The 25,573-nt window shown below is 38.5% G+C and overlaps 1 protein-coding gene across 16 annotated transcripts in view; it reads left to right on the top strand.

Moving 5' to 3' along the window:
• Positions 1–25,573, top strand: part of EBF1 (EBF transcription factor 1) — a 312,296-nt gene that overhangs the window by 215,422 nt on the left and 71,301 nt on the right. For all 16 annotated transcript variants that reach the window (XM_083799058.1, XM_083799062.1, XM_083799055.1 and 13 more), the window contains one exon: positions 25,479–25,567. In XM_083799058.1, coding sequence (XP_083655184.1) covers positions 25,479–25,567 — 89 coding nt within the window. The remainder of the gene's footprint in view (positions 1–25,478; positions 25,568–25,573) is intronic.

The following is a 25,573-nucleotide window of genomic DNA, read 5'->3' as shown; positions in this document are numbered from 1 at the left end:
ATAAATTTGTGGTAAAGGATTAGAAAGCTATTAACGATAAAGGTATAAACTAGACTTTATAAGGATTCCTGCAATTGTCATGCAACCCTGTAGACCCCTGGAACCTTAACCTATTGAATATGATATAACATAGTTATCTGACCTTCAAAGCCAATAAACCATGTTTTGCTTTTCAAGTTCCAGACTTATTCCATGATAAATTAACCCTCTGGCTTCTCAAAAATAAGCCTTGTAAATTCTTTTCTTTATCCCCACACCAAAACCTTTAAATTTTCATGCCTTTGCTTCAAAACTCTCTTATTCCATGCTAAAATTGTTAATCTTTTTTTATTCTCCTTTTAGCTCATGTCAGTTGATAAGACATTATTCCCTCTTTTAAAAAAATGGCCAATAAAACAGAGAGCTGAGATGAATTTCTAAAAAGCCTCAATTGTGTTCTTTTTCTACAGGCGGCTTCACTGTCGTGTTTCTTAATGTATGGATATTCAGATTAGACAAATGCCACAGAAATGAGCAGCTAATAATAGCAACAGTGGCTACTCTAGTTACTTTAATGTGTTTTGTTCCTGTGTCCTGAAAAGGGGGACAAGGCACTATCTTTTGGTGGACCAAAAAGCCAGGTCCTCAGCTACTCGTTGCCAATGAAATGTTTCACAGACTGTTAGCTGGGAATTCTGGCAATCTTGTGGGTATATATTTACCTATCTCATCCTTCCCGCGCTTCTCATGGGGTGCAGCAGTTTTTGATTTCTGCCTGGAACCGTGTGCAGGATTTATTGTGTGTTGTTGAGAAATGGCTAAACTGTGGGCCAGGTTGTCAGAGGTGCCTGAGCGCACAGCATGCTGGCTCTGGGGAGGACGTCAGGATGTGAATTTAGTGCACGACCACCTGCGGCACACTCTTGCACAGCGCTGCCTGTGAAACAGCCCCCTTTAAACTGTGCTTAATCCTTTGACGTGCTTGTTAGTGGGGGTTCGTTTTGCTTAGGCATTTTCTTACACCGGTGAACGCTGTACAGCTGACTGTGGCAGTGTGGCATGGAACTGTTGTTCCCCAGAGGCAGGAATTGGGCAGCCTCACTTGCTTTGAGCTTTGTACTAGCATCCCTACCCAGCCAGTAATGCTTATCTAGCCTGGTTAAATCTTGCTGACAGCAGAGACTGCAGAGTAGACGTGCCCCAATACAGCCCATGTCTACAGATTCTGGCTTTTTTGTTAATATACAGATAAAAGGAAAATCTTGTACTTGCAGCCTTTCATCTCAGTGGAAGCAAGACCAATTTATTGCATGGAGTGTGAAGTTCTTTGTACTTTTCTGCTATCTTGCAAGAACTCACACAGGCTCTTCTGCTTAGTTATGAAGATATCAAGTGCATAAGTGATGTGGTCTGCCATGGTGTCTGGATAGAGATGCTGAAACAGTTTTGACCCAGAATGACTAGGCTCAACCCTGGCAGCTTCTCAGCCCTGTCGGAAATACTGCAGAGTTCCCTCCTGGTACAGGTTGTAATGTCCATTTTTACTTTACTTAAAGTCAGTTTGAATACTTCTGTGTGTAACATTGCAGTCTACAGTGCAGACATGCCCTTGTTGGCACTGGTAGCTGGAGAGATGTTGTATTGCTGGCACCACAGGAGCCAACAGAGAGATAGAGAGAAAAAAAAACACAACTCAGAAAGGAAGGGAATTGTAACCATGGTGTTTTAAATGATCTGATACATTTGGAAATAGTTTATGTTTATTTCACGATAATGGTTGACTAATGTCTTACATAAAGTAGAATTTTGTTAAAGATTCAAACTGCACAGAAGTTTCAACAATCTTAACAAACTTCCTTAGAACCTTCTGGCAGACCTCTATCATCACCCAGTTACTGCTCATGCTAAAGAAGAACGTGGCGGGGTTAGTACTGTCTTCTCTATGGCATTTTTTTTTTTTAATTCTTCCATCCGTTTCCCCTTCAAAAAATCTCAAGTTCCATTGTTTGAAGTAAAAGTATAACTGTATAACCTTCACTGAAAGGTTTTTTGCTATTGATCTGCTCTGAGCTCTGCAGTTACTACAGAAGTATAAAACCATCAATACTTTGTCCTGCCAACCAAGCATATGCAGATCTTTTATTCCACAAGGTAGGACAGAAGTTATTTAGTGTCTTACTGCACAAACATGGTAGCATGCTGTAAATTGGACTGTGGTTTTGCAGTGCATCAGGTATTCTGCATGAACTTGTTTCGTACTTACTACTAAGTATAAGACAGCTCATAGCAGTTTATACCTCAAGGAAGTAAGTGTGAAACATCTGTTAGGTATTGCATTAAAGAGCTTGGATTTGGACAGTTACCCTCATAGAGCTACAGCATAGTTTGCACTAAGGTATTTGCATGGCCATACTGACTGTTACCTCATCTTTCAGTATCTTCTCTGCTTTCCCTCCTCTCCCCTCCCTCCCAAATGTAATTTTTCACCTTTTTCCTGTTGGCATAAATTGTGGTTAACATTTTGCATTGAGTTGCGGACTTGAACTGCTCTTGCGTAGCACCAGGTGTTAGCATTGGTGGTTAACAAGAGGAAACCCCATTCCCAGCAGACAGAGGGTTAATTAAAAAAAGCAGAGAGAAAACCCACAAAACCAACAAATAATGGTATTTTCTGAGTCCTCGTGGAAAAAAATGCACAGGGAAATTAAGATGTTGTAACAGTCGTCTAGTGAAAATACGTTAGTTAAAACAGAAGGTGGCATCAACCTCTCTATTTTGAATCAGTGAAAATTGCAGAGGAAAACCTGTGATGTCTATTAACAATTGTGCAATTTGCTGTCACTTTTTAAGACTGTGACATATTCTGTGTTGATCTTTGTCCATTTTCAACGTGGTGAGGTCCTCTTTTATATCATCTGCGTAGAGTTAGAAATCTAGTGAGGTCTACTGACCCTCTCTTGGGAGCTCTGGGGGACAAACCCCTGACTGTCTCAGACACCATCTTAGCACTGGGTGAATCTCTATCAGGAAACTCCTCTCTGCTGTCAGACTGTAGATGGGCTCTAAACAAGTGCTCAAACATTCACTTGGATGTCTAAAGCTGGGTGGGAAGATTTGCACCCTCCATGATCCCATGTGCTAGGTGCTGTGTAGGAACGTGACTGCTGCCCCAAGTATTATAATCCCATGGTAGTTTCTGAAATACATGTGCTTATTCTCCGCTCCCCCCTTGATTATATCCCATTCCTCGCTTTCTGTGGGGTGCTTTCCGTAGAGGGCTAAAAATCATCAAATAAAAACATATAATTTTTATGCTCAGGCAGTCCTAGCAGCAAGCTTGTATTTGTAAAAATGAAAGGCAAGTTTTTACTGTTAGAAATAAGCATGAATACATGTTGAAAGGTCACTTCTGCAAGGGAAATATTTTTTTTGAAAGGTAGATCTTTGACTAGTTTCACCACTCCAAAAAAAATTCTCCCCAAAGTTCACAGGCATGTTGTGCACAGCTACTAGAAATAACAGTTACATTGCTGTTCCTAAAAATAAGTCTTCAAGTAGCCCTCATATTGGAAAACAGTAATATTTTCTCTGCCTGTTTTTAATTTTGCTGTACTTTTGGTTCCCTTAAATCTTGCATTGAAATGTGCATGCCATTTATTTAAAAGGAAGAGAGTGAAACATGCCTCGCCTATTTACCTTAGGTTGTATTTTCCCTTGGTAGTTTTGTCAGTTCAGGCTCTGTTATTGATAGAGGGGCTCTCAGGGCCAGGTACAAGTCTGGCAGGTCAGGGACAGAAACAAGAACCTGCACTAAGTATCTTTTATTCTGGAATGAAAAATTTAGTTCAGATTTCCCCAAAACAAGGCCAGTCTGCACATCGTTTCTTTACCAAAACTGTTCATCCTTGCATTGCTCGCAAGTTCTGTTAAACAGACAAATGAACCTGCTTTAAATTGGGGCCTAAGGGAAAGGATGGAAATTACCCCCTCCCCTCTCCAATTTCCCCCTTCAGACTTTTTTTTTTCACAGATGTTCATGCTGATTAGAGCTGGGAAATAGGGGTATTTTTGAGGACTGTGAATATTCATTTGGTTTTTGGCAATGATTTTCCTCTAGTTTCCCTGTAGTGTTTTGCTCCCTGGGAGTCTTTGAACAAGTGAGTTAGCTGAGGCAGTTCGTTTTAAGAAAAACTCAGAGTGTATTATGGAAAGTGAACTTTGTGTATGTCTGGAAAAAAGGGATGTAAAACTTACCGTCGGTTATTAGGAAACAGAAAATATTTATGACTCAAAACCAACAAACACACAGGTGAGGTAATGCCCTCTCTGAACATAGGCTATAAATGGAGAATTTAAATTGGAAATGTGTAACAATCAACTCTTCAAAGCTCTATCTATAAGGGTAAGGTTAATCAGAAAAACTATTTGACAAATACAGCTAACTAGTTCAACGGAGAAAAATGTCTCTGGACAGTTACTGAGTAGGAATGATTTGTTATGAATTATTTGTCACAGTGGAGTACTGATGCCCATGTCCAAAGGAGCTACTGGACCTGCTTTTTGGGATGTCTGAGATGGTATGCATAATTAGACCATATAGATAAGAGCAGAAATCGACACAATTTATAGTGTAAAATCCCAGGGATGTTTTTTCCCTTTTAAAATTTTTAAAGTGTTATAAAACATTGAATGAAGATTACTCTACCTCCCACTGTTCTGTCTTATAATTCTGCAGTAAATGCGAGTGTAGAAATTGCAGCTGTTACGTAGGGAACAGCCAGAATCCTGCGCTACAGTCTGTGAGTGGCTGGCCAGGCACACTGAGCATTGGAGTTGAGCAGAATTCCTCCGACTTCAGTGGGAATCTGCATTATCCTTTTGTATTACAAAATTGCGGTCCTTGGGATCACCCAAAATTATCATTACTTTCCGTGCAGCACTGTAATACTTAGCCTGCATGTTCTATGGACTAATGTACACAATTTTACAATAACTATGTAATTAACTCACTTTGCTACTCCCCTCTCCAGGGAAACTCATGCTTCTATTAATGCTATTAGGAAGGTCCTATGCATAGAACAAAGAAAGTGGTGCAGCAGATGAGTTAACATGATTTGATTTGCAGATGCTTTAAACACTTAGCAGGAGACAGCTACGGAAGCTAATTAAATCACTCTAAGGTGCACAGGATTATCTGCTTTGTAAGAAACAATTTTAGTGAATTATGGTTGCCCTTTAGCTGAGGGAAAGTAAAAAGCATGTTTGTTTGGAATTAAATTTCCCACGCAATGTTCCCGTCAGACCTCTCTTTCCACCCTATTTCTAAAAGAGTGTACTTTTGTAGCTAATATTTTCTAGGAACGTGAATTTTGGTTTTGTAAGACTGGCGCTGCTTCCAACTTTCTTACGTAAAAATTTTCCTACTTAGCTATTGATTAGGATCTGCCTTTAAGCAGTGTCTTGAGTAAAAAATCGTGTTGGTACATTCACTACCTCTCAGATACTGCATCTTATTTAGTGTACCGGAATTCCCAGTTTAAAGTAATCACAAAATTTATGGAGAAACGGATAAAAAAGGTTGTAAAATATCGATTTGGGGAAAATAATAACACAACTCATCTATAATAAGAAGAAAAATGAAGCAATAATTCAGAGGTATTGAACGGCTTGCTGCTGGAAGTATTGATCTGGTCCTTTAGTGTGCAACATCGCACCTAACATTGCAGTGGAAGAACAGCACTGCATTCCCATGCTCATTATTTCACAGACACTATTGCCTTCTTACACAAGTCCCACAGAACCAGGATTGCCAGCAGGGAAAGAGAGGAACCCCCCCCAAATAACCAAAAACCTATTACATCTTAATGTCACGGTATCCTGCTGTAACAATGTGCAGACATTGTCCTACTATGTTCCTCTTATCTTACAACAATCCTGTAGCGTGGCTCTTGATCTGTTTTCTACATCACATTTATTTCCTATGCTCTGTATAATTGGGACCTCTGCGCTGTCTTTTTTGATAGCATGTAATCAGAAATGATGTAATTGAGGAAATATCCACTTTCCTTAAATATTGATTTTCAGGATCTACGTATAAAAGTTCCTAATCATATTGTAGTGCTTCCTTACTGTGGCAATAAACAAACATTCAAAAAAGGTCAGCAAAGGCCAGTGGAATTTTAGAATAAATGCCCCAACATTTCCACAGCATTAAACTCCATCATGCAACATTGCATTTCTGTTTATCTGCTGATATCTGCAAAGCTATTGCACTTGATTGTTTGGCAAAAATATATTAGCAGTAAGAATTTTATAATGAGCACAGATAATATTTACCTATGTAAAATAATAAGAAATTGTGCAAAGTAAAAACACAGTTCACTTCTGGAACAGGGCAACGTTCTAGCACTTCTGAAGACAAATGTGCTTGGGTTTGCAAGTTTTGTCCTTTTTTCCCCTTTAATCCATGAGGAGGTGTAGGAGTGAAATGGACAGTTCTGATCAAGGAATGGGGGGAAGTGAGGAAATATGAAAGGAGGAAAATAATTTATGGCTGATCTGGAGGCTGAAGAAAATTGCTTTATGTAAGATCATGCAGTAAGACTGTTGAACCATTGATACCAAAGCGAGCACAGGTTATGGTGGTCATAGCATCTCACCATGCACCACTCACTTGGGCACAACTTCTTTCTCCATCAGCATGTATTTGCCTGGGCAGGGAGTGAGAGTGCTGAGGAGTGAGCAGTGGCTGCAGCCCTGGGAGGCTTTCAGTCCTTTCGTTTGCATGCTTGCAGGTCTATGCTGGCTCAGGAAGGAGAAAACATGCAATTGTTTTTGTAACCTAAATAACATTTCTAGTCTAGAAACCCCAGGGGAAAAATCATTGTCAAGCTGGCAGGTTGTGATGGCATGATGATAAATGACTGAGGTGTGCGTTCTGGCTCTGCGGGGACATGCGGGGTGAAGAAAACCCTCTTCTCTTAAACTCTTTGCATTTGCAGTCAGGAAGGGACAATTGCAATCTGAAGACATGCTCTTGCTGAGCGCTAGCCTCTGGAAAGAAGTAGGACCACATGTTTCTACCCACTGAAAGAATTATTTTTTTGAGGGTCAAGGTGTTTGCAGTGTAGCATCCATTTAAACCAAGGCAATACTAGTGTGGTTATTTTTTTCTCTCTTTACTGATTACAGCTGTAGGACAGACAAAAACTGCATATTATGGCTAACACAGGAAATGAATATGACACAGGGTGTCAATAGAGCAGTTATGCAGTTTTGTGGCTGCACGCATATTTTTTTAGAAAACAGTTTGAGATTTGCACTGTTATTGGCCAGTGGAAGTTTTCTAATGAAAAAATTTCCTAGGGATTTGTGTAATAAAGTCTAAAGCTGCATGAAATTCATCACAGTTATTTTCTCAGATTTCTGCCGTAATTCTCTAATAACTTTTATCCCTCTAGATTTCTCAAATTTGTTAAATTGAATTTTTATGGACGGTTGTTTCTTTTTTTTTTTTCCAAAGTACTATTTTTTTTCTCAAGGAAAATTGATATTTTTCACACATTCTTTCAGAACAAAAATTTTTTTGCACTAAAATTCATTAAAAATAGGTCTATTTTGTTTATTTACTACTTCTTTTCAAAAGTTCTGCACACTTTTCAACATTATAAAGAAAACTGATAGTCTTCATACTTGTATACATCATCGAGTGATTTTCAGTGTTATTATGGTTAAAACCAATATCAATTATTATCCTTTAAGTTTCAAAAACATATTAACACAGAAGCAGCTAAATAACACAGTGAAAGTTGAGGAAACTCTTTAGGTCACTTAAGAGCCCTATTAAATTAGGAATTTAAATGTCAAGCTTTGCAAAATTCCTAGGGATTATACTAAGAATTGCAGTACCCAGAGTCCTTACAATTAGTCTTGACTGCCTGACTTCAAATGTTTGCCGGACTTTCCATCTTGTATTTTAATCTCCACTGACCCATTTCATAGCCTTGCTTGCCGATGGGCTTGGTTGGACCTGGGTTGTCTCCCTGTATGTCCTGATCTCAGCCTGCTTGCTCCTGTGCTGGCAGCACTGGCAGGATTCCCTCTGAATGTCTGCTTTATGCTGCTGTTACCTGCTCCAGGGCATCTTCCAGCTCCTCTAAAACCTCTGTTGGACCATTGTTGCTGAAGGAAAGCTGGGTAGCCTTTAATTTGATTTAGGATCCTAATATATATATATTGTAATTATAGGTATGGGTAAAGTAGGTAAAACCACACACTAATTCGAATCCTACATACCTCTTGGGCAAAATAAATATTGTCTGTCTTCTGTTGGCTTAGATTTTTCCCCTTGTTTTGTTAGTTCCATGTAAGTATTTATCCAGGCCTTTTTAATATGGTCTGAATAGGGATGCTTTGCACAGCACTTTGGCAATTGCTGGTACTTTCTGAGAGAGCAAGATAGTTATGTACACAGCATTTTCTTATTAGAAGATTTCCTGTAACACGTGTATGCAGCTTGATTTCTTTTAAGCTCCAGTCTGGTAAAACAGAGGGAAAAAGGCTAGAGCAATTGCATTACCTTGTTAAATTGCTCAGAGGATATTTAGATAAAGAATTACGTGTTGCTTTTCTTAGTACAGTTGCCTTTTTTTCACAGTCATCTTTTCAGCATTTTGTATTTTGTTATTCTGATGATGCTGAAAAACAAAGAAACAAACTCGTCTCTGTAATTTGTTTCAAAGACCATACCATCTCTTTCTATTTTCTTGTTAAAAACAAATTGTGTGCAATTTGTCGGAAATTGAAACCATGTTTTTCACTTGACTTTCCAAAATAAAAATTTATGAGGAAAAAGGAGCAATAAAGCAGTTACAATCTGGTCATCTATAATTATCTCTGTGGTTGAAGTAGTTCCACATTTGAAGAGAGTGATACCAAAAGATTATCAAGCCTGTGTCATTAGAAAAAATTTCACTTCTCTTTTATTATTTCAGGCCACAAAAACTGCTGAAACCAGTATTGTACACTTGGAAATTATATTGGTGAAAAAAAAGGAATTGGGTGATCTATTAAAAATAAAAAAGGAAGCTTTTATTATAACTGAGAAACACAGAACAATATTTATCTTCTTTACTTATTCATTTTAGAATATCCGTTACAATAAATTTAACGATTTGTGCTCTTTAAGTTAATCTAACAGAATTCATTGTCAAAAAGCTTAATTTTCCTCTATTTCTAGGTATGTATTTCACGTCATTCTTTTCTTTTTGCTGTTGCATTTCCCTCCACTATATTGCTTGCTCTCTGAGAACAATGGAAATGACAGTCCAGCACCAGAAATCTCAACTGCTCCAGCTCTAGAATGTTAGTGGCACTTGCTTTAGTTTTCTCATTTTGCCGTTTTTGTCTCTGAATTAAAATCAAGCAAAATGATGGATGCCCATTACAATCAATTGTTTCAGACAAGCCACCAAAAGTATTGTAGGATTCATTTACATTTAATCAAATTACACTTTATTTGCAATTCAAGGAAATGAGAACTCTGAAGTAAATCAAATATTTCCTCTCCAAGGGCCCCGTTCAGCAGAAAATATCCACAGCCTTCCAAACTGGTGCCTCAATGTATGTAGCAAAGCTTCCAGCGGGAGGAGAGCTTGTGCTAACAAACCATTTATTGCAGTGTCTTTTCAACATTTTTCAGAGTTGTGGACACCTAAATATTTTCCAGTGGAAATTCAAACCCTTGAGCAATTAATTGTCCAGTAGACTTAAGCTTGCTGACAATAGACTTGTATCTCTCTTGATTCCCTTTCATGGACCACCAAGAAGCGCTTGCAGAATATCTGGGATCTTGAGAGTTTGTACACTGCAGATTGAAGAATACTGATTTTCTGTCATAGATACTGCTATTTTAACATGAAATTAGTGATGGTGTCTAAATGTCATTTTTCTGGGCTGTTACATGTCTCCAAAGATTTCAAATTAAGAGTGTAAATACACTTAAAAACCTCAAATAAGATAAATTCTACTTGAAGGCACTAAGACAATGTAGGGTGGATACTCATCTGTACTCATTGGCTTAAGGTGTAGTTAGAAAACTTGATTTGCTTTGGAATGGAAGGAAATCCTTGATTCACAGCTCCTTTCCTATGCAGTTTGCTACTGAAAAATTGTTCCTAGTAAGTGACTCTTTTAACATTGTCCAGCAAGCACAGAGTAACAGAACTTTGAATCTTGTCCCTTGTGATTGTTCATGTCGTTAGCCAGCTAAACCCTGAATAATAACAGGATCTCTGTATTGGCTGAAGTTACTACTGACCACCTACCAGGCACTGCAAACTGTAGATCCATAACAGCGAAGTATCTTGTCCTCCAACTGCAGAAAGACTTTTTTTTTCTGCTTTTTTTTTTTTTCTCTCAGACTTTCAGTATGATTTTGACTCTGTTACTTAGAGTCAGAACTTTAATTATATTTAGAGTCCTAAAAGTTCATTTGGTGCCTACTGAGAATTTCTAAGTAGGTTGGCAGAGGTGACTAAATTTTATGGCTTTATGGCTGTTTGTTCCTCAACTCCAAAATGGAGACTCAATGCAGGACTGCTGTAAATTACAGGGGGTGTATGATGTCAAATAATCTGGAAAGAGCTCTGATTGTAAGGCAAAAAATATTGCTGAGGGGTTATTTCACTTTTGCTATTGAAAATTACATCAACATCTTGACTGCTATATCTACACTGGAGTAATGCCCTGAAATTTAGAGGCACCACAGTCATAATCTGATTGAAATACTGAGGTTTTAATGCTTAAAAAAAAAAATCTGACCCAATCATGTAATGTGTTCTTTAATCCAGTGGGATTGGAGAGCCTAACCAATAATAAATAACGTTTTGTATGCTTAACAGTTGTATGTAATAAAAGTCAAGCTTCAATAATTTTTTGAGGGTACTTGAAACTGAATTCTGCCATCCGATACTTGCACCAGCCTTTGGTGGGTTGGTGTCCATTATACACGATTAGCTGAAGTAAGATGAATGTTGCCTGTGGAATAGTATGGTATGTCGCAGTACAACCAGCTTTAAAACATAGCTGGATTAGTCCCATCTCTCCCCTTCCAGTCATTTCATTTCTAAATATTTGAATGTTGAAAAAGATTTTTTTTTTTTGGTCCAGTTTTGTTCTAGGGGAACAGGAGATGATATATTTGGTTTCCTTTTATATGTGTTTCATTGCATGTTTTATTTTATACTTGTGGCAAACTAACAAAACAGTAGTTGAAGGGCTCTCTGTCTGTCATGCTGCTGGTGTGGGCAGACTGCAGAAGGAAAGGGAACGAAGGGGAATGACAGGTCTGGGTCGTCTTGAATTGAGCAGGAGAATCCTGTGGGAATTTGTTGCCTCTCTTTTCTTGCTCATTCACTTTTGTTTTGTGTGACAAAGTTTGGCAGAAAAATGTGACATTATATTTTCATTTGCTGCTTGGAAGAAAGCATCTACCAGTTTGCAAGTCCACATCTAAGTATAACATCGCTGTGTCGTTCTCAGTTTTATCTATCTCAAGCCAGGATGCATCTGCTCCATTGGTAATCTACCACTTGCTACAGTACAGGTCAGGGGAAGGATTGTCCTCTTTCTGAGTCACTGTACACATGCATATGTAGGACATTATTGTGTTATTTTGTGTTTTTGGAATTATGTGCTAGGAGATGCAGATAACACATTTTTGGCCACATGACCACTTGTACACACACACGCATACACATAACATTTTTCTGTGGCTTCCATTAAGAGAAGACTGTTAGACCTGTTTTAAGTAAAATTAAAAAAAACAAAACAAAACAAAAAAAAAACAAAAAAACCCACAAATCTTTAATTTTTTAAGACAATCAATTATGCTAGCATATTAGGGTTTAATTTGACACAATATATTTTCAGTGTCCATTTTTAATCAATCACCTACACTTAGATTCATTTTGGATAATTACCTTTGCCACTGAACGTGTGTCGTGTGCTCGCTTAGAGACCACACAGGACGGAAAATTCAATAGCAATGAAGTAATAAACTCCACTGGTGGGCTTCTCCTTTCTGGAGAGGCATCGAAGGTGTGGTCTGTATCCCCCAGCTGTCCCCAGGCTCTGCAAGGATAGGCACTGCCAGCCCGGTGATATAAGTGTGTCAACACTGTCTTTTCAGTACAAAGCCAAAGAGTTTTGTTCAGAAGTCCAATGCATTGAACAGAACACATTTTTCACATTTTTGCAATTTTTTCAGTGCTTAGAGCCAGTTTCTGATAGCCTTGGTGGCTGCTTTGCACTGTAGCAAATTGCATTTTGGGCCAAAAAAGAGGTAGCTCCTTTTAAAGTGTGCAAAGCTGGGAGGCAGCACGGGAAGCCATTCCTTCCTGTCTCTGTCCCTGCATCCTCCCTGGTGAGCTGAGGTGTCCTTACAGCAAGTGGTCAGATACCCAGATGATGGGCTTGGCATGCGTGCGGGTCACGGGGGAGGAAGAGAAAGCTTCCCTCTTGCGTTACATAGCTGCAGCACAGGAGAGCAGCAAGCAGAGATGCCCTGGCCGGTTATGACAGAGCTGGTTTGGAGCAGGAGCAGCAGCATTAGTGCATTGATCTGCACAGACTAATTAACTCTGGCAGCCAGGTGCTTAATGCTTTGCTCACTCGGGGCCTTACTGAGTTTGTCTGTTTAAGAGCATTCTTGCATACTGCTGATGGACCCAGGAATATATTTATATATATTGTTTACTGCCTGGAAAGCTACAAATCAGTTACTGATAAGTATGCCACTTCCAGCAAGATTAATGTTAAATTCCTCCTTTTAGACCACCAATTTGCAAATTGCTAAATTAGATTTTAACATTCAAATATTCTTTTTCATGTCACACTTGCGGTATCTTTGTTTTTATCACCTGATGGTACTGTTTGTGTCAGTATTGGACTTTAAGGCATATTAATATGATACACATTGGTGGAAATTTTTTATAATGATGACAGTTTTCATGAAACCCACTAGAAACAAATAGTTTCCAAACAATAGTGTAATCCATTATTGTGAGGTTTGGGTTTTGTTTTGAATTGCATGGAAGTTATTATTATTTTTTTTTTTTACACAAGAAAATAGGCGATACCATGTCACTCTGAAGGTATTTTATTGATAACTTCAGAGCTGAGATATGATTTTTCCTATAGGCTGCCAATGATGCATAGAAAATTAAGACATAAACAGACATAAATGCATGATTTTAAACCTCTGTGGTCATTTATGGTTATTGGTGGTATCTTTATATCTTCTACTCTATTTTCTGATCATCTTGCAGTTTTTAACGTGTTTATTTTACCTCTGCCTTGTGTTGGGGAAATTATAACATTTCTGTTTTAGGAAAAATGAATCTAATAACACAATATTTTTTTAAAAATCCTATTAAAAGGAAAATGTCTAATTTGGTTAGCCCTATTTGAATGCAAAGAGTTCAGCTGTCTCGGAACAGCGTCAGTCAGTTGGCAGACAAACATAGAAGGATGTGGTTGCCGCCTCGGAGCAACACCGACCAGCAGAGATGTTTTGCTGCATATCCCAAACTCAGCAGTGACCACCACAGGTCAGTTCACATGTATAAATGAAACATCACAAGTGTTTCATAGCAGCACACTGGGTTTCAGTTGGGTTCCTCACTTGCCCCAGCCTTTCACAATTGTTTGTTTGTGTTGAGCCATTCGCTTTATAGGCCAACAACTGCACCTGGGATGTTTTTTAATTTCCATTTGCATCTTTGCTGGTGTACCAAGTATATTCTAGATGGTAAATTGTGATGGTAGGAGAGAGGCAGGATGAGAAGGGAGTGAAACAGGTAATTATTTTTACTTCCTTTTCTCTTATGCCTATGAGGCTCCTGGTTCCATCTCTCTTTAGGCATGTTTGGAGGCTCCTTAACTAGTATTTGGGGGCAGAGTTGCAGAATTTGTTGATTTCTCTGTAATTGACTTGCAAGGTGATCTAGAGCTGACAATTTAGCAAAGGCCTGCTCAGCCCCAGAGCACTCATTTTGTCGTGAGTGTAAGCCCTTGCCGGTGCTTGCTCATCACCTCCAACACCTCCCCTCCTCTGCTGAATCCCAGATTCCCCTCAAGCGCAGTGGAGGGAGAAGACCTGCCAGCCGTGCTGCTGTGCAAATGGGGCACTAATGGTTTCCGAATCTGGAGATGGTTAACTGATCTGTGCATTCAATTAAGATGAGTTTCTCAGTTAACAGGCACCCTGGGAAGAAATGAGTTACTTTCATTTCTGGGATTATGAGCACTTAATGAAGAAGACATATCAGAATTCTGCCTGTGTTGCATGAGATAATCCTAAAAATGCAGCACGGATTTTCAACTTCCTTGTCTAGCAAAAAAAAACTTGCCAGGTGAGAGGGAGAAATCAATGCTTGTATGAGTTTTCTTGCAGATAGGCTCACAGGGCTGAATGTAAAGTGGCCTTGCATACAAAGTTGAATTTTACCTTATAGTTGTCTTGAGGTCTATCACTTTGCTTGTGACTTGCCTATTTAAAATTATAATTCCAAACATAATTTAAATATTATTTACCATATTCATTCTGTCAGTCTTACAATGTGAGCAGAACATCCGAGAAAGATGGATGTATCCGACTAGAGGCGAAGGCTTGGCTATCTGATGTGTATATGAAAAATAGAAGCTCACCCCCAACCAGTAAAATTCAGTGTCGTTTCAGAAGAATTGACAAAACGGTTCTGCTTTACACTGGTTAAGGATCTTGGGCAAAGTGAATTTGAGATGAGTTTACACTGGGCCTGAGTGACTAATAAGCGCATTTAGGAGAATCATAGAATCCTTAGGAGAGCATCTCCATCTCAGTAATCATGTATGAGAAGCAGAGAAAATGTAAATATTTTCAGCCCTTGCTGAAAAATGGGAAGGATGCTTGTGGGGATGATGCTGTATTTTAGGGACATCCCTTTGTATTTCAGACTTCCACAAGGACTGGGAGGTGTTGCTGTGTCTCAGCTGTTAGAGCTGAGCTGAGCCAGCAGCTGCTGGTGTCTTGGTGACCAGAGCCCAGGGAAGGCTGGCCTCTTTCTCCTAAATTGCAGATGGGATTGGGCTGGAGTTCCTCACCCCTGGTTTATTTTTGCAAAAATTGAGGAACTCTGTACAAGTGTTATCAAAAGCAGTGCATGATGATATATTAAGGGAAAAGGCAGGAAGGGTTGCTTTCACCTGTGAATATCAACTGTTTGTGCTATTCACTAGCAGGACACAATCTGTTCAGAATAACACAGTACAGCTGAACCCGCTGCCGCCACAGCAAATAGCCTATGTGGAAGGAATTCTTCTATTGAACCTGCCATCCTCACTTGCAGCCTGTGTTATTCATTAAGGAGCTGGGCAGGAGTTTTGGCACCTGTAAATGAGGTCTGGGGTCCATGAAAAATGGGGTCCTGCTCCTGAGAAAGGCTGCTGGAAAAGGGGAGCAATCTGGGAAGCATTCACAAAGATAAGTCTTTTCCAAAGTCTAGAAGGGGGAGAAGGATGGGAAGCCCACTTTTTTCAGTTTTGAAAAAATTTCTTCCAGGCAAAAAAAAAAAAAAGAGGTGGATTTGGTAGGTTTAGGTGCTGCACTAAGTACACTTCCCCCTTCTGGTAGGAATAGCTAAAGATATTTTTGCTTCCAGTGCTGTATTGGTCAGGATCTTTACAGTCGCTTCAGATGGGGGGAAAAATAAATTAAAATTATCATTATGTGTTTGCTCTATCCTGGTCATTCATAGACAGGTCGTGCCATGTTATTCCTTGTTTGTTTACTGACCTCCTCAGCAACTCACCTTGCCTAATTAATCCGTTTCAGTTAAATTACTCTCACATATGGATAATTTTAGTTTGAACACCACCCAGTACCCCATGTGATTCAATTAAACGAGTTAAGTAGTCTACTGCACTTCTATCACCAATAAATAAATAAAGAAGAAAAAAGTTACTGATATGGCTTGCTGTCATTTACAAATTACCTAGGAAAGCAGTTAAGAGGCATTTAATTTGGTCCTGAGGTATGGCTAGTCAGTGCGTGTAAGGCAAAAGCAATAGTGCATCTTTAAAGAGGCTTGAATAAGGCTTCTTCAACTATTGAGCCTAACTCTGAGATCTCCCCTGCTGTGAGCCATAAGTTGCTTGTAGGCTTGTTCTAGAGAGTAATAAGTATTGTTGTTTAGCAATTGTGTTGTTGAAATTCAGCTCCACTATGTCTGACAGTATTTATCTAAAATACTTTCCCTGGTGCGTGCTCAAGTTCCAGTAAACCGTGTCTTATTGTGCGACCTTTTCATTTTCCAGTGAAAAGGGATCAGCTCGTCAGATAAAAGCTACAAGCCGGAGTACAGGAAAAATGCGTGCTCAGAAAATCCGAGCATGATTGAAAACAAGATGTGTTAAATCAATGCAGTTTATCGCCTGCCTATTCCTGGCAATTGCTGTTCTAAGCTCATTCTGAGCACACACTAGATGATAAAAGTATAGTGTCACAGTGCTCACTGGGGTGTGAGGGCAGGGAAACATGTTTATCAGACAGGCTGGTATGATTTTTTTTTTTTATCCTTGATAACAGTTGTTGTCAAAATTTTTGTGAAAAAAAGTCTGAACAGTTACAGAAGCAGGTGATATAATGGCTGCTAAAATCAGACACTACTGAGAGCTCTCCAATTACGCATTACTATTTAAATGTTACAAACAGCAAACCTAACTGTTTTACTTTAAAACAATTTGCTGTATCACCCAGGTTACAGCCAAAACGGTCCTTTTGCTTTCGAGTGAGTAGCCTTATCGCTATTTCATGTAGACGAATCAAAGTTAATGTTTAGCAATGAAGATATTTGGAAACTATTGTTTTCTCAAGGGATTTAAGCTTAGTTTTGAAGAAGGATTAAAGATTTAAATTAAACCTCACAAGAGGTCAGTCTCTTCTGAGAATGCAATGCTCATTACACCTAGGCACAATTCATCTCATTTTTGTGATTCAGGTCTACCTGTTCTTCTCCATGAATCTCATTTGCAGACATTTTGGATGTGATAGCTGGTGTTTTTCCAGTTTTCTCTCATGAAGATTCTTTTGCTCTGACAACAGTGCATTTGTACATCAGAAGTCTACAATTTTGAGAAACAGCCAAATTATGCTAAGATGGTTTATAATAGGAATGGCTTTGGTGCTCAGGCAGGACACTGTATTTTTCATTTATGCATTGCATACCCTGATAATCTTTTTTTATAATCTGAAAAGAAGATGAGAAATAGCGGGGTTAAAAGAGAAAGAGGGACTATTCAAAAGAAAATACTTCCACATATCAACATGCTACAACAATGGTTTTCAATGCTGTCTACCTCAAAGGAGTTAGTGAAGGGTAACAAAAGGAAACGACTTCTTATACCCCGACCCCAAATTCTCTCTATGAAAATTTTAAAGGCATCTGTGTGTACATTGTGGAATCTGAGGAGTCCATGCACAGGAAAAATGTTGAAAATAAGCATATTAAAAATGAAAGAAAAGGTTACATGAGGTGACATTTTAGCATTTCCTATGGTACGTCTCTCTATCTGTTTCTGAGCCAACAGTTTAAAAATAAATACAGGGTCTATTTTTTAAATGTTTTTAAGTAGACCTAAATATAGACCTTAAAGCCAACCTTAGGCAGCCATTATTTTAAATCTTGGCCTGTATGTGTTTTTGCGCTTGTGTGTATGACAGCACATTTATTTAAAAGAAGCAGTAATCCATTGAGATCTAGGCATTTTCAGTAATTTTTTTGCTGCATGCTCACATATTACCAGAATGTGTCTGACACAGGAGAATGTTCACATGTAAATGCTGTTTATTCCCTTTTTATAATGGCTGCTAAAGATGCATCAATTAGCCCAGATGACTAGATGAAGTAACCAAGATGCATTAATTTCCTGGCCCTCTGTATACATATCCTTAGTGAATTCTATGAGCCTGTTCTGAAATTGGTATGTTCAAATTCCAGTGCCTGAAACTGGACTCTGGTTCAGACTCCCTTAGGTTCAAATTTTCCCCATTAGACAAGAGGTCAGTGCAGTTAGAGACAGAAGAAACTGCGAAGCTCACAAATTGTTTGACTCTTTTTTTTTTTTTTTTTTTTCTTTTTCCCCTAGCCAGGCTGTGGGTTCCTGAGAGTGAACATTCGGAGTTAATGTATTTTGAGAAACCAACACATGATCCTTGCTAGACAGATCAAGTAATTTAATTCCATAACTTTCATAACAAAATTTGGGCTCAAGACATGCATTCCTTGCATCTTCAGCACCCCCACTGCCTGCAGAGACTGGGCTAGGTGGGCAGGGAATGTCTCCTCTGGTTCTTAGTTGCTGGAGAAAAATTGTTATCAGGAAGAAAATATCATGCTGTCTATCATGTTTGTAATAACACTGATGAACACACTGGAGCTGCCTCAAAAGCTGGCCTATTGCATCTTTAGTTCAAGTAAAGAGCAGTCACTAGGAAAACTCAAGAGATCTAGGTGTTAGATTTATTATTTGACTTGGCTCTACATTTTTCTTACTGCTTGGTACATACACGTGTTGTCTTTTTGGACATAAGATGGCAATAAGATATGACAATTACATTTTGAATATTGCTCTCTCTTTCTATTTCCAATTAAAAATATGATATTGTGTCACAGTTAGATTTTTAAAAGGGAAATTCAGTGCACAAGATTATGTTTAAGTGAGGGAGTAGTGAGGCCAGAAAAGCAAGGAAATTCTGAGTTAGCCCTGGAAGGGCCTTTCTAGCTCCAACCTTTCTGTGCAGGCTCTCGCTGTCCCACCCACTTCCGTTTTCCATTGCTTGTGGGAATAAACACTCCAGGGAAAGTCAGTGGAAAGGAAACTTTATAAAAAGCAAGCCAAATTCACAACAACAACAACAACAAATAGCTCAAATGCTTGCATGTTTTCATTTAACGACCTTTAATTAACAAAGGAATAGCCTTTGCAAGGAGATTTGCAAAACAGACTTTTTTTATATGTGATGATGGGGTTTTGAAGTGTTTTTTTCTTGCTGTCTTGTATAGCAGGCAAAAAGAGACCACTATGCATAAGAGTTGTAGGGTAGGGTTTGCTTACAGCATGCCACATCAAGATGTTGCTTTGTTAATATCATCCATTGTTAGTATTGCTGTACTGCAGGGCCCTAGCAAGACATTTTGGCACCGAGAGCTTAATAAAAATATGGTCTATCCTGTCCTATCCTGGGCAGCTGTCTCTCAGAGTCAAGGATTTATTTCTGTTAGTTAGAAGCTTCTAGCAAAAATCGCCCAAAACCTGGAGGTAGAAGCTAGAGGCTGTTAGCAAACGCAAACACCCTGGATCAGCTCTGTGGCAGTATCTTGCCTCTCCAACAGGCAGGACCTGTCACTTTCTGTCTCCTTGTAAAGTCCATGCTCAGTAAGAGTGGAGAGTCAGAAGCCAGAGCCGTTCAAGAGACTACTCTCATTTGGCGCCACGTGCACCCCACACTGCACAGTGGGGAAATACAGTCAGAAGTACAGATCAGAAGAGAGATGATTCTAGAGGTTGGCATCTGAGTTGCTGGAGGTGAGTCCGTGTCCAGAAGAAAAGAAGTCCTTAGCTGCCCTTGATTTTATTTAAAACATTAATTCTCTGTGCCTTCAAATGTTCTGGCCTAATTTAATTATTGGGCACAGACATGTTAAATCTGTTCCTGGCCCTCATTGCCATGAGTCTGCTGCAGCTTTTTTGTACGGAGTTCTTCATAGTCTTTTATGGCCATGAGGTGTTGAGGCACGTAACTGTGTCTTGGACACAGAGTCAAGTTCTATTTATGTGTTGGTGAAGATTCTCTCAGCAGACAGGAAAAAACTCAAAACAACTGTGCTGAAGACACCAAAGCCCTGTCTCTTTGACATCATAATTCAGGACTTGAAACATCCTTCTGTTGTAGGGCCAAATTTAAAGAAAGTAGATTCTTGTGCAGACAAAGGTAGAGCTTAAAGAATCTTATTCCATGCCATTGTTTTAGCCACAACCCGTGGTGTGATCTGCAGCCATTATAGCACTCCACTTCTTCAGGTTATTCTTGCCTTCTGCAAACTTTCCCCTGTGATGCCTCTGTCTTTCCAAGAAAACCAGCAACTCTCTGGTGCTCCACAGAAACAAGCAGTGTGGGACATTTAGTTCCCACTTGCAGCCCTTCCCTGGGAGTTTCACTTAAAACAATCAAGACCAGATTTCTCATCTGGAATAGGGACTGATAGACCTGTGGACCTAAGGCAAATTTGTCTGTAACCTTCAGACTTTTGTGGTATCTTTTCGTTTCTGTTATTTGAGCCTGTAGAGTCCCTTCTCTTCTCTTGCAGCCTTTTCCAGTGGAAAAGAAAATGGGAAGTTCATAGGTCTAAGTGCTGCTTTCTCATTGGTTTTGGGTCAAACAGGATGAAAAAGAAACAAGGGCTGCGAAATAAAAGGAATAAATGAAACCATGAATGCATGGGAAACAAATTAACTGGATATGGTTTACGTTCTGAAATATTTCCATAATGCTTCTATGTAGTGTGTGTTTATTTTTCTTTGAATAATAATGTTAAAATGTGTCTAATTCAATTACTCTCTGTATTCACCGAATGAGTTTTCCTAAGTGAAGAGTTCTCCTACACTACCCCAAGCTACGAATTCCATACGATATTTGAACAGGTCCTTTTAATTGCTGATATTAAGTGTCGATCATTCTGCTGTAAGTTGGCAGCATGGCCAGAGAAACAAATTCCTCTCTCAGATACATCAGACAGTCATTCAATTAACGACAAAAGCTTTATTGACACAGTAGGAATTCATTATGTGAAATATTAAAAAAAAAAGCCTTCCACTGACTAGTTAAAAAAAAAAAAGAGAGAGAGAGAAAGACTTTTTAAGATGGTGGGTTATCTACATGCAGTTATTAAAATTATTTGAGCAGAATTTGAAGTTACAGTTATGGTGGAAATATTTTTCTCAGAGGTGTAAGCAGCATTTCTGTTGAAAAATAAGTTGGACTTTGAAAAGATGAATATAATGTACGCATCCTTATTTCCATAGGCATTGTACATTTTCTTGATTAAAAGCCTTAGATTTTGGGAGTTATGGCTTTAGACTTGCTGCATAAAGAGCTTCATGGTTTATTCTGTTAGAGTCTAATTTGAAAGAAAGTTCTTCCTCAAGGGTTTAAGAAGTAATTCATAAAATGGTAAGAATAATAAATATTGTGCCTTAACTCATACACTAGGATAGATAGACAGATTTTGTACACCTGGGTGTAATTTTAGCTAATTCACACAAGAGACAGGCTGAAAGTTTATTGTTTGGAAGGAGAAAAATGGCTTAAATCTTGTATTTGCAAAAATGATTATATTAGCTTAAATGAAAATGCTACTCTATTAATGGCTTCAATAAGCTTTGCATTTGGAAAAGTATTTTAATAAAAAGTTACCTGAAGTTTACTGCAACTTAAAATATGTAAGTGAGGGAAAAGTACTTACTTTGATTTATATGTCTTTTGGAGGTGTAATTATTGGCTTTTTACTCACCTATGTAAAACAATGTACTTTTGTAAATGGATTTCTGGCCACTTTACTCCTTTTTTTTCACATAAAAAGTAAGCACTGTCAATCAAAGAATTTTAAGGTTTATTTCCTCTTTAGAAATGATTGATAGCCTTTTAGATTTACAAGTTGACAAGTTAAAGGGTTCTATTGGTATAATTATGTACTAAATTCACAGTCTTTCAATTTAAATGTCCTTTTAAAACCGCAAGATTATCATACCTGTATTTTGAAAAGTGGGCCAGTCAGTTTGGGTTGGTATACAAATTGCTTCCATTAGCCTTGGGACCTATTTGAATTTAATACAGTTTTTAAAGTTAGTAGTACTTTCAATAGTACTTTTAAAATTTAGGGTAATGGGAATGCATTTTAAGTACAGTATGTGTTAGCTTGTTTTTAATGTATGGATGTCAAGAACATAAACAGCGAGTTTGTATTCCTTATTGATTCTTTTTTCCAATCAAGGAAAATAAAATGTTCTTTGAATTAGAGCACTGGGAAAAGTGTTGTTGTGAATGGACTTCAAAGGCAGAGACCAGCCTTATGCTCCCAGGGGACAGAGACAAATCCTTGCACAAAGCTGGTATCTCACCTTGTGTGTTAGCTGCCATGAATGGTGGGCTGAGAGCTGGCTTTTCTGCAATGCCAGGAGATTAGAATATAACCTTTTATTTGGAGTTTTGCCAGCTACCGACACAGGAACTGGTGTGTCTTCCATGCTGAATTTGGGGTTAAATATTTAAACAAGGCTCTTTCTCTGAGATATGACTAATTGCATTTGACTTGGATTATAAATGAGATTAGGAATGGAGGAATGGAGGGTTGATATTGTCCAATCTGTGGCTGGATGTTCAGGCAGTAAAGTGTTTGTTTTTTTTTTTTTTTAATTTATATCTAAGATTGCAAGGGTTGAATGGATACGGACTAATGAGTGATATTTGACAACTACTGCTCAGGACCCACCCACTCTAGCAATTTGCTGTGTGCAGCCTTTTCCCCACAACTAAAGTAAAGCTTAAGGTTTTTGAGGCAGAAAGTTTTCAATATCTCTCAGAGGATGCTTGATGCCTTGTGAGATTGGACCATAAAATTAACATTTATTTTTTTTTGGTCATTTAGTTCAGAAAATACTCACAGGAAATACTCTGTGGATTTCAAATGTGTCGAATGTGTGGGAAGATATGAGAAAATGACTGCTATCTCTGGGGGGATTTCAAAACTGGCCTCCATTTATAATATTGCAGAATTTAGTAACTACTTTCCCAAAGGATGTAAGGGGAAAATGGCCATAAACCGGAATGAATTAAAGAAGAAACACATTTGACAGAAGCATGCTAAAATCTTCTAACGTATTTGCAAAAGAAATGTAAATTAGAACAGTGGTGGTTTTTTTTTTTTAATCTTCTCAGAGTAGTTTTGATAATAAATATAAAGAGCAGTAAATTAATTTACTGTAAAATTTGAAGAAGGTCTAAACTACATGGGTCAGCGGTAGGAAGCCATGTAAGGAAACTCAAAGGTAATGAAATCAGATGTTTACAAACACACGTACCATGATATTTTCTGCAAAACTACAAAACAGAGTGGACAGTGTGTGGCCAGGGTGTGAAAGGAAACACTTGGAAAAATAAAAGAAAAGTCCAACCATTCAAAAAAGGAAAAGGGCACAAGCAGGGGAAAAGCTTTATTCTCACCCCTTCCATGTGATGACCTGAATATAAACAAAAGACGAAATTCAGATATTTCTGATAAAGCGAAATGCATTAAAAGAAATAGAAGACTGGAGGTACACCAGGATCTTTGGGGTAACTGAGAACTTCTGACAATAGCCCAGAAGGTAACATCCTGAGATTTCTAATCTGGTGTTACCATAATACTATAAGAGTCATTTCAAGATATGCTCAGAATATTTACTTCTGGTATTAGAGAAATGCTGAGATTCTGCTGGACTCTGTGCACCTCCAGCCAGCCCCCATCAGCTGTACATTTCTGGCTGACTGCTGTTGGGTAGATCTGGATTTCCCTGCATCACCTTCCTTCTGTCTCAATTTGGAGTGGCATTGCTGGGCCTGCTCTTGGAGTTGGGATGTTCTGACAGTCCAGGAAGACAAAAATCTGACCCTTTGGTTGCCAGTACGACTATCCACTGTAGAAATGTGGTTAGAAAATAATAGTTTAAATGGAACAGTTTCTTTAAAAACTGGACAGTTTTGTGAGATTGTTTATGGAACAGCAATTAATTAAAAACAAGCCAGGGACAGGATATTACTTTCATGACAACAGTATGGTCTGGCTGACAATCTTTAATGTTAGCAGTATGGAAAAAAAAAAAAAAAGTGCTCTTCACTTAAAAAGTGGAAATATGGACAAATTGTGCCACATTTGATGAGACTGATGGAGCTGTGTAACTCGCTGAGCCACGAAGAAGTGCTTACACAAAGTGAGACTGGGAGGTACACTGATGCTTAATCTTTTCGCGTGAATCAGATGGCATTATTCAAGCCCCTTAATAAAGTTCATAATAAAACCACCATAATATAAGGTGCAAGATGTCTTCATAATTTCATAGGCAGAGCTTTTCCAAAAAATATTTTTGTGATTAATAAGGTAAGGCAAAATATGTTTAAGAAAAACTCTAAAGTGAATCTCCAACCCCCTGCCCTCCCCCCCCCCAACAATAAACTGTTAGGTTTCCTTCCCACCAAAAAAAGACTAAAAATATAAAGTTTCATATTGGAAAAAAAATATCTACATTTTTTTCACTGAACTCAAAAAAAAAATTGCTAACAAATTGCTGTAGAAAGTTTAGTTGTCTCTACTGGCATGGGAGAGTCATGATGTGCTGCTGTTTAGAGATACTTGAGAATGCTTGACTCTTGTTCTAGTTCACCAAAGCACTTAGGAAATTTTAAGCACATGTTGAAGTCTCACTAACATCTGAGTTTTAAAGTGATCATATGACTGGAAATATAGCTAGAAGGTCATTCAATGCAGTCCCCTGTAATTACAGGCAATCATATGAAAAATATAATATGCTCAAATTTGCTTTGCTGAAATCAAATGGGTTTAAGTATGTGCTTACAGATAAGCATGTGCTTAAAGGCTTGGCACAGTCAGAGCTGTGATTAATGCAGAGAGGCCAGCTTTCTCATGACGATTCAAGTGTTTTACCTCCACCATTTCTCTACTCCATTTTACTGGACAAGGACCAGGGAAAGATGAGTCTTTTTAAATTCATTAGGTCTTTTGGAACAGTTTAGCACTGATTGGGTATGACCTGGGCTGCTGAAATCAAGGGGAATTATGTCATTTACTTCATTTAGATGAGTGAAAAATAAAGCCTCTGCCAAGACAAATGTCTGTAGTTCACAACAAAATTATACATGGTCATTGCACATGAAACGTATGAAATGTATCATAGAATCTGGAACAAGAGAGGCTCCCGAGTAGTTACTCCTTTTGTCTTCCCATCGCAAAGGACCTTCCTCATAACATGAAAACAGGAGGAAAAAAAACAAAAACAACATGAAACACAGGGTGCAAAGCATTTATCAGATGAATTTCATCATGGCTTTTAGAGATCATAATTGCTTTCTATTTTGAAATATTGTGTGTACACAACATCCACAAATTTTCTAGCAACCTTGTCATGGGCACACAAGGGGGAAGGTTTGCATTGCTGTTTGAACCGAAGCCTCAGAACCAACCTCAAACAGTGTTTGAACCAAGACTTCATAGTCTGTGCTGATTTCAGTAAAAGGAGATTTTGCTGTGATCCTTTACTTGGTTTTGCAATGCAGTGCCAATTGTTCCAGTGCAACAGAGCCTGCTTGCTATGCACTTGTCACATCACCTTGTTGTTTGTTGTTTCAGCTCTGAACGAACCCACCATTGACTATGGTTTCCAAAGGTTACAGAAGGTTATCCCCCGGCACCCTGGTGACCCCGAACGCTTGCCAAAGGTCAGC

Source organism: Anser anser (genome assembly GCF_964211835.1).
Source record: "Anser anser genome assembly, chromosome: 14".
Lineage (NCBI taxonomy): Eukaryota > Metazoa > Chordata > Aves > Anseriformes > Anatidae > Anser > Anser anser.
This window is presented reverse-complemented; position numbering and strand designations above follow the sequence as displayed.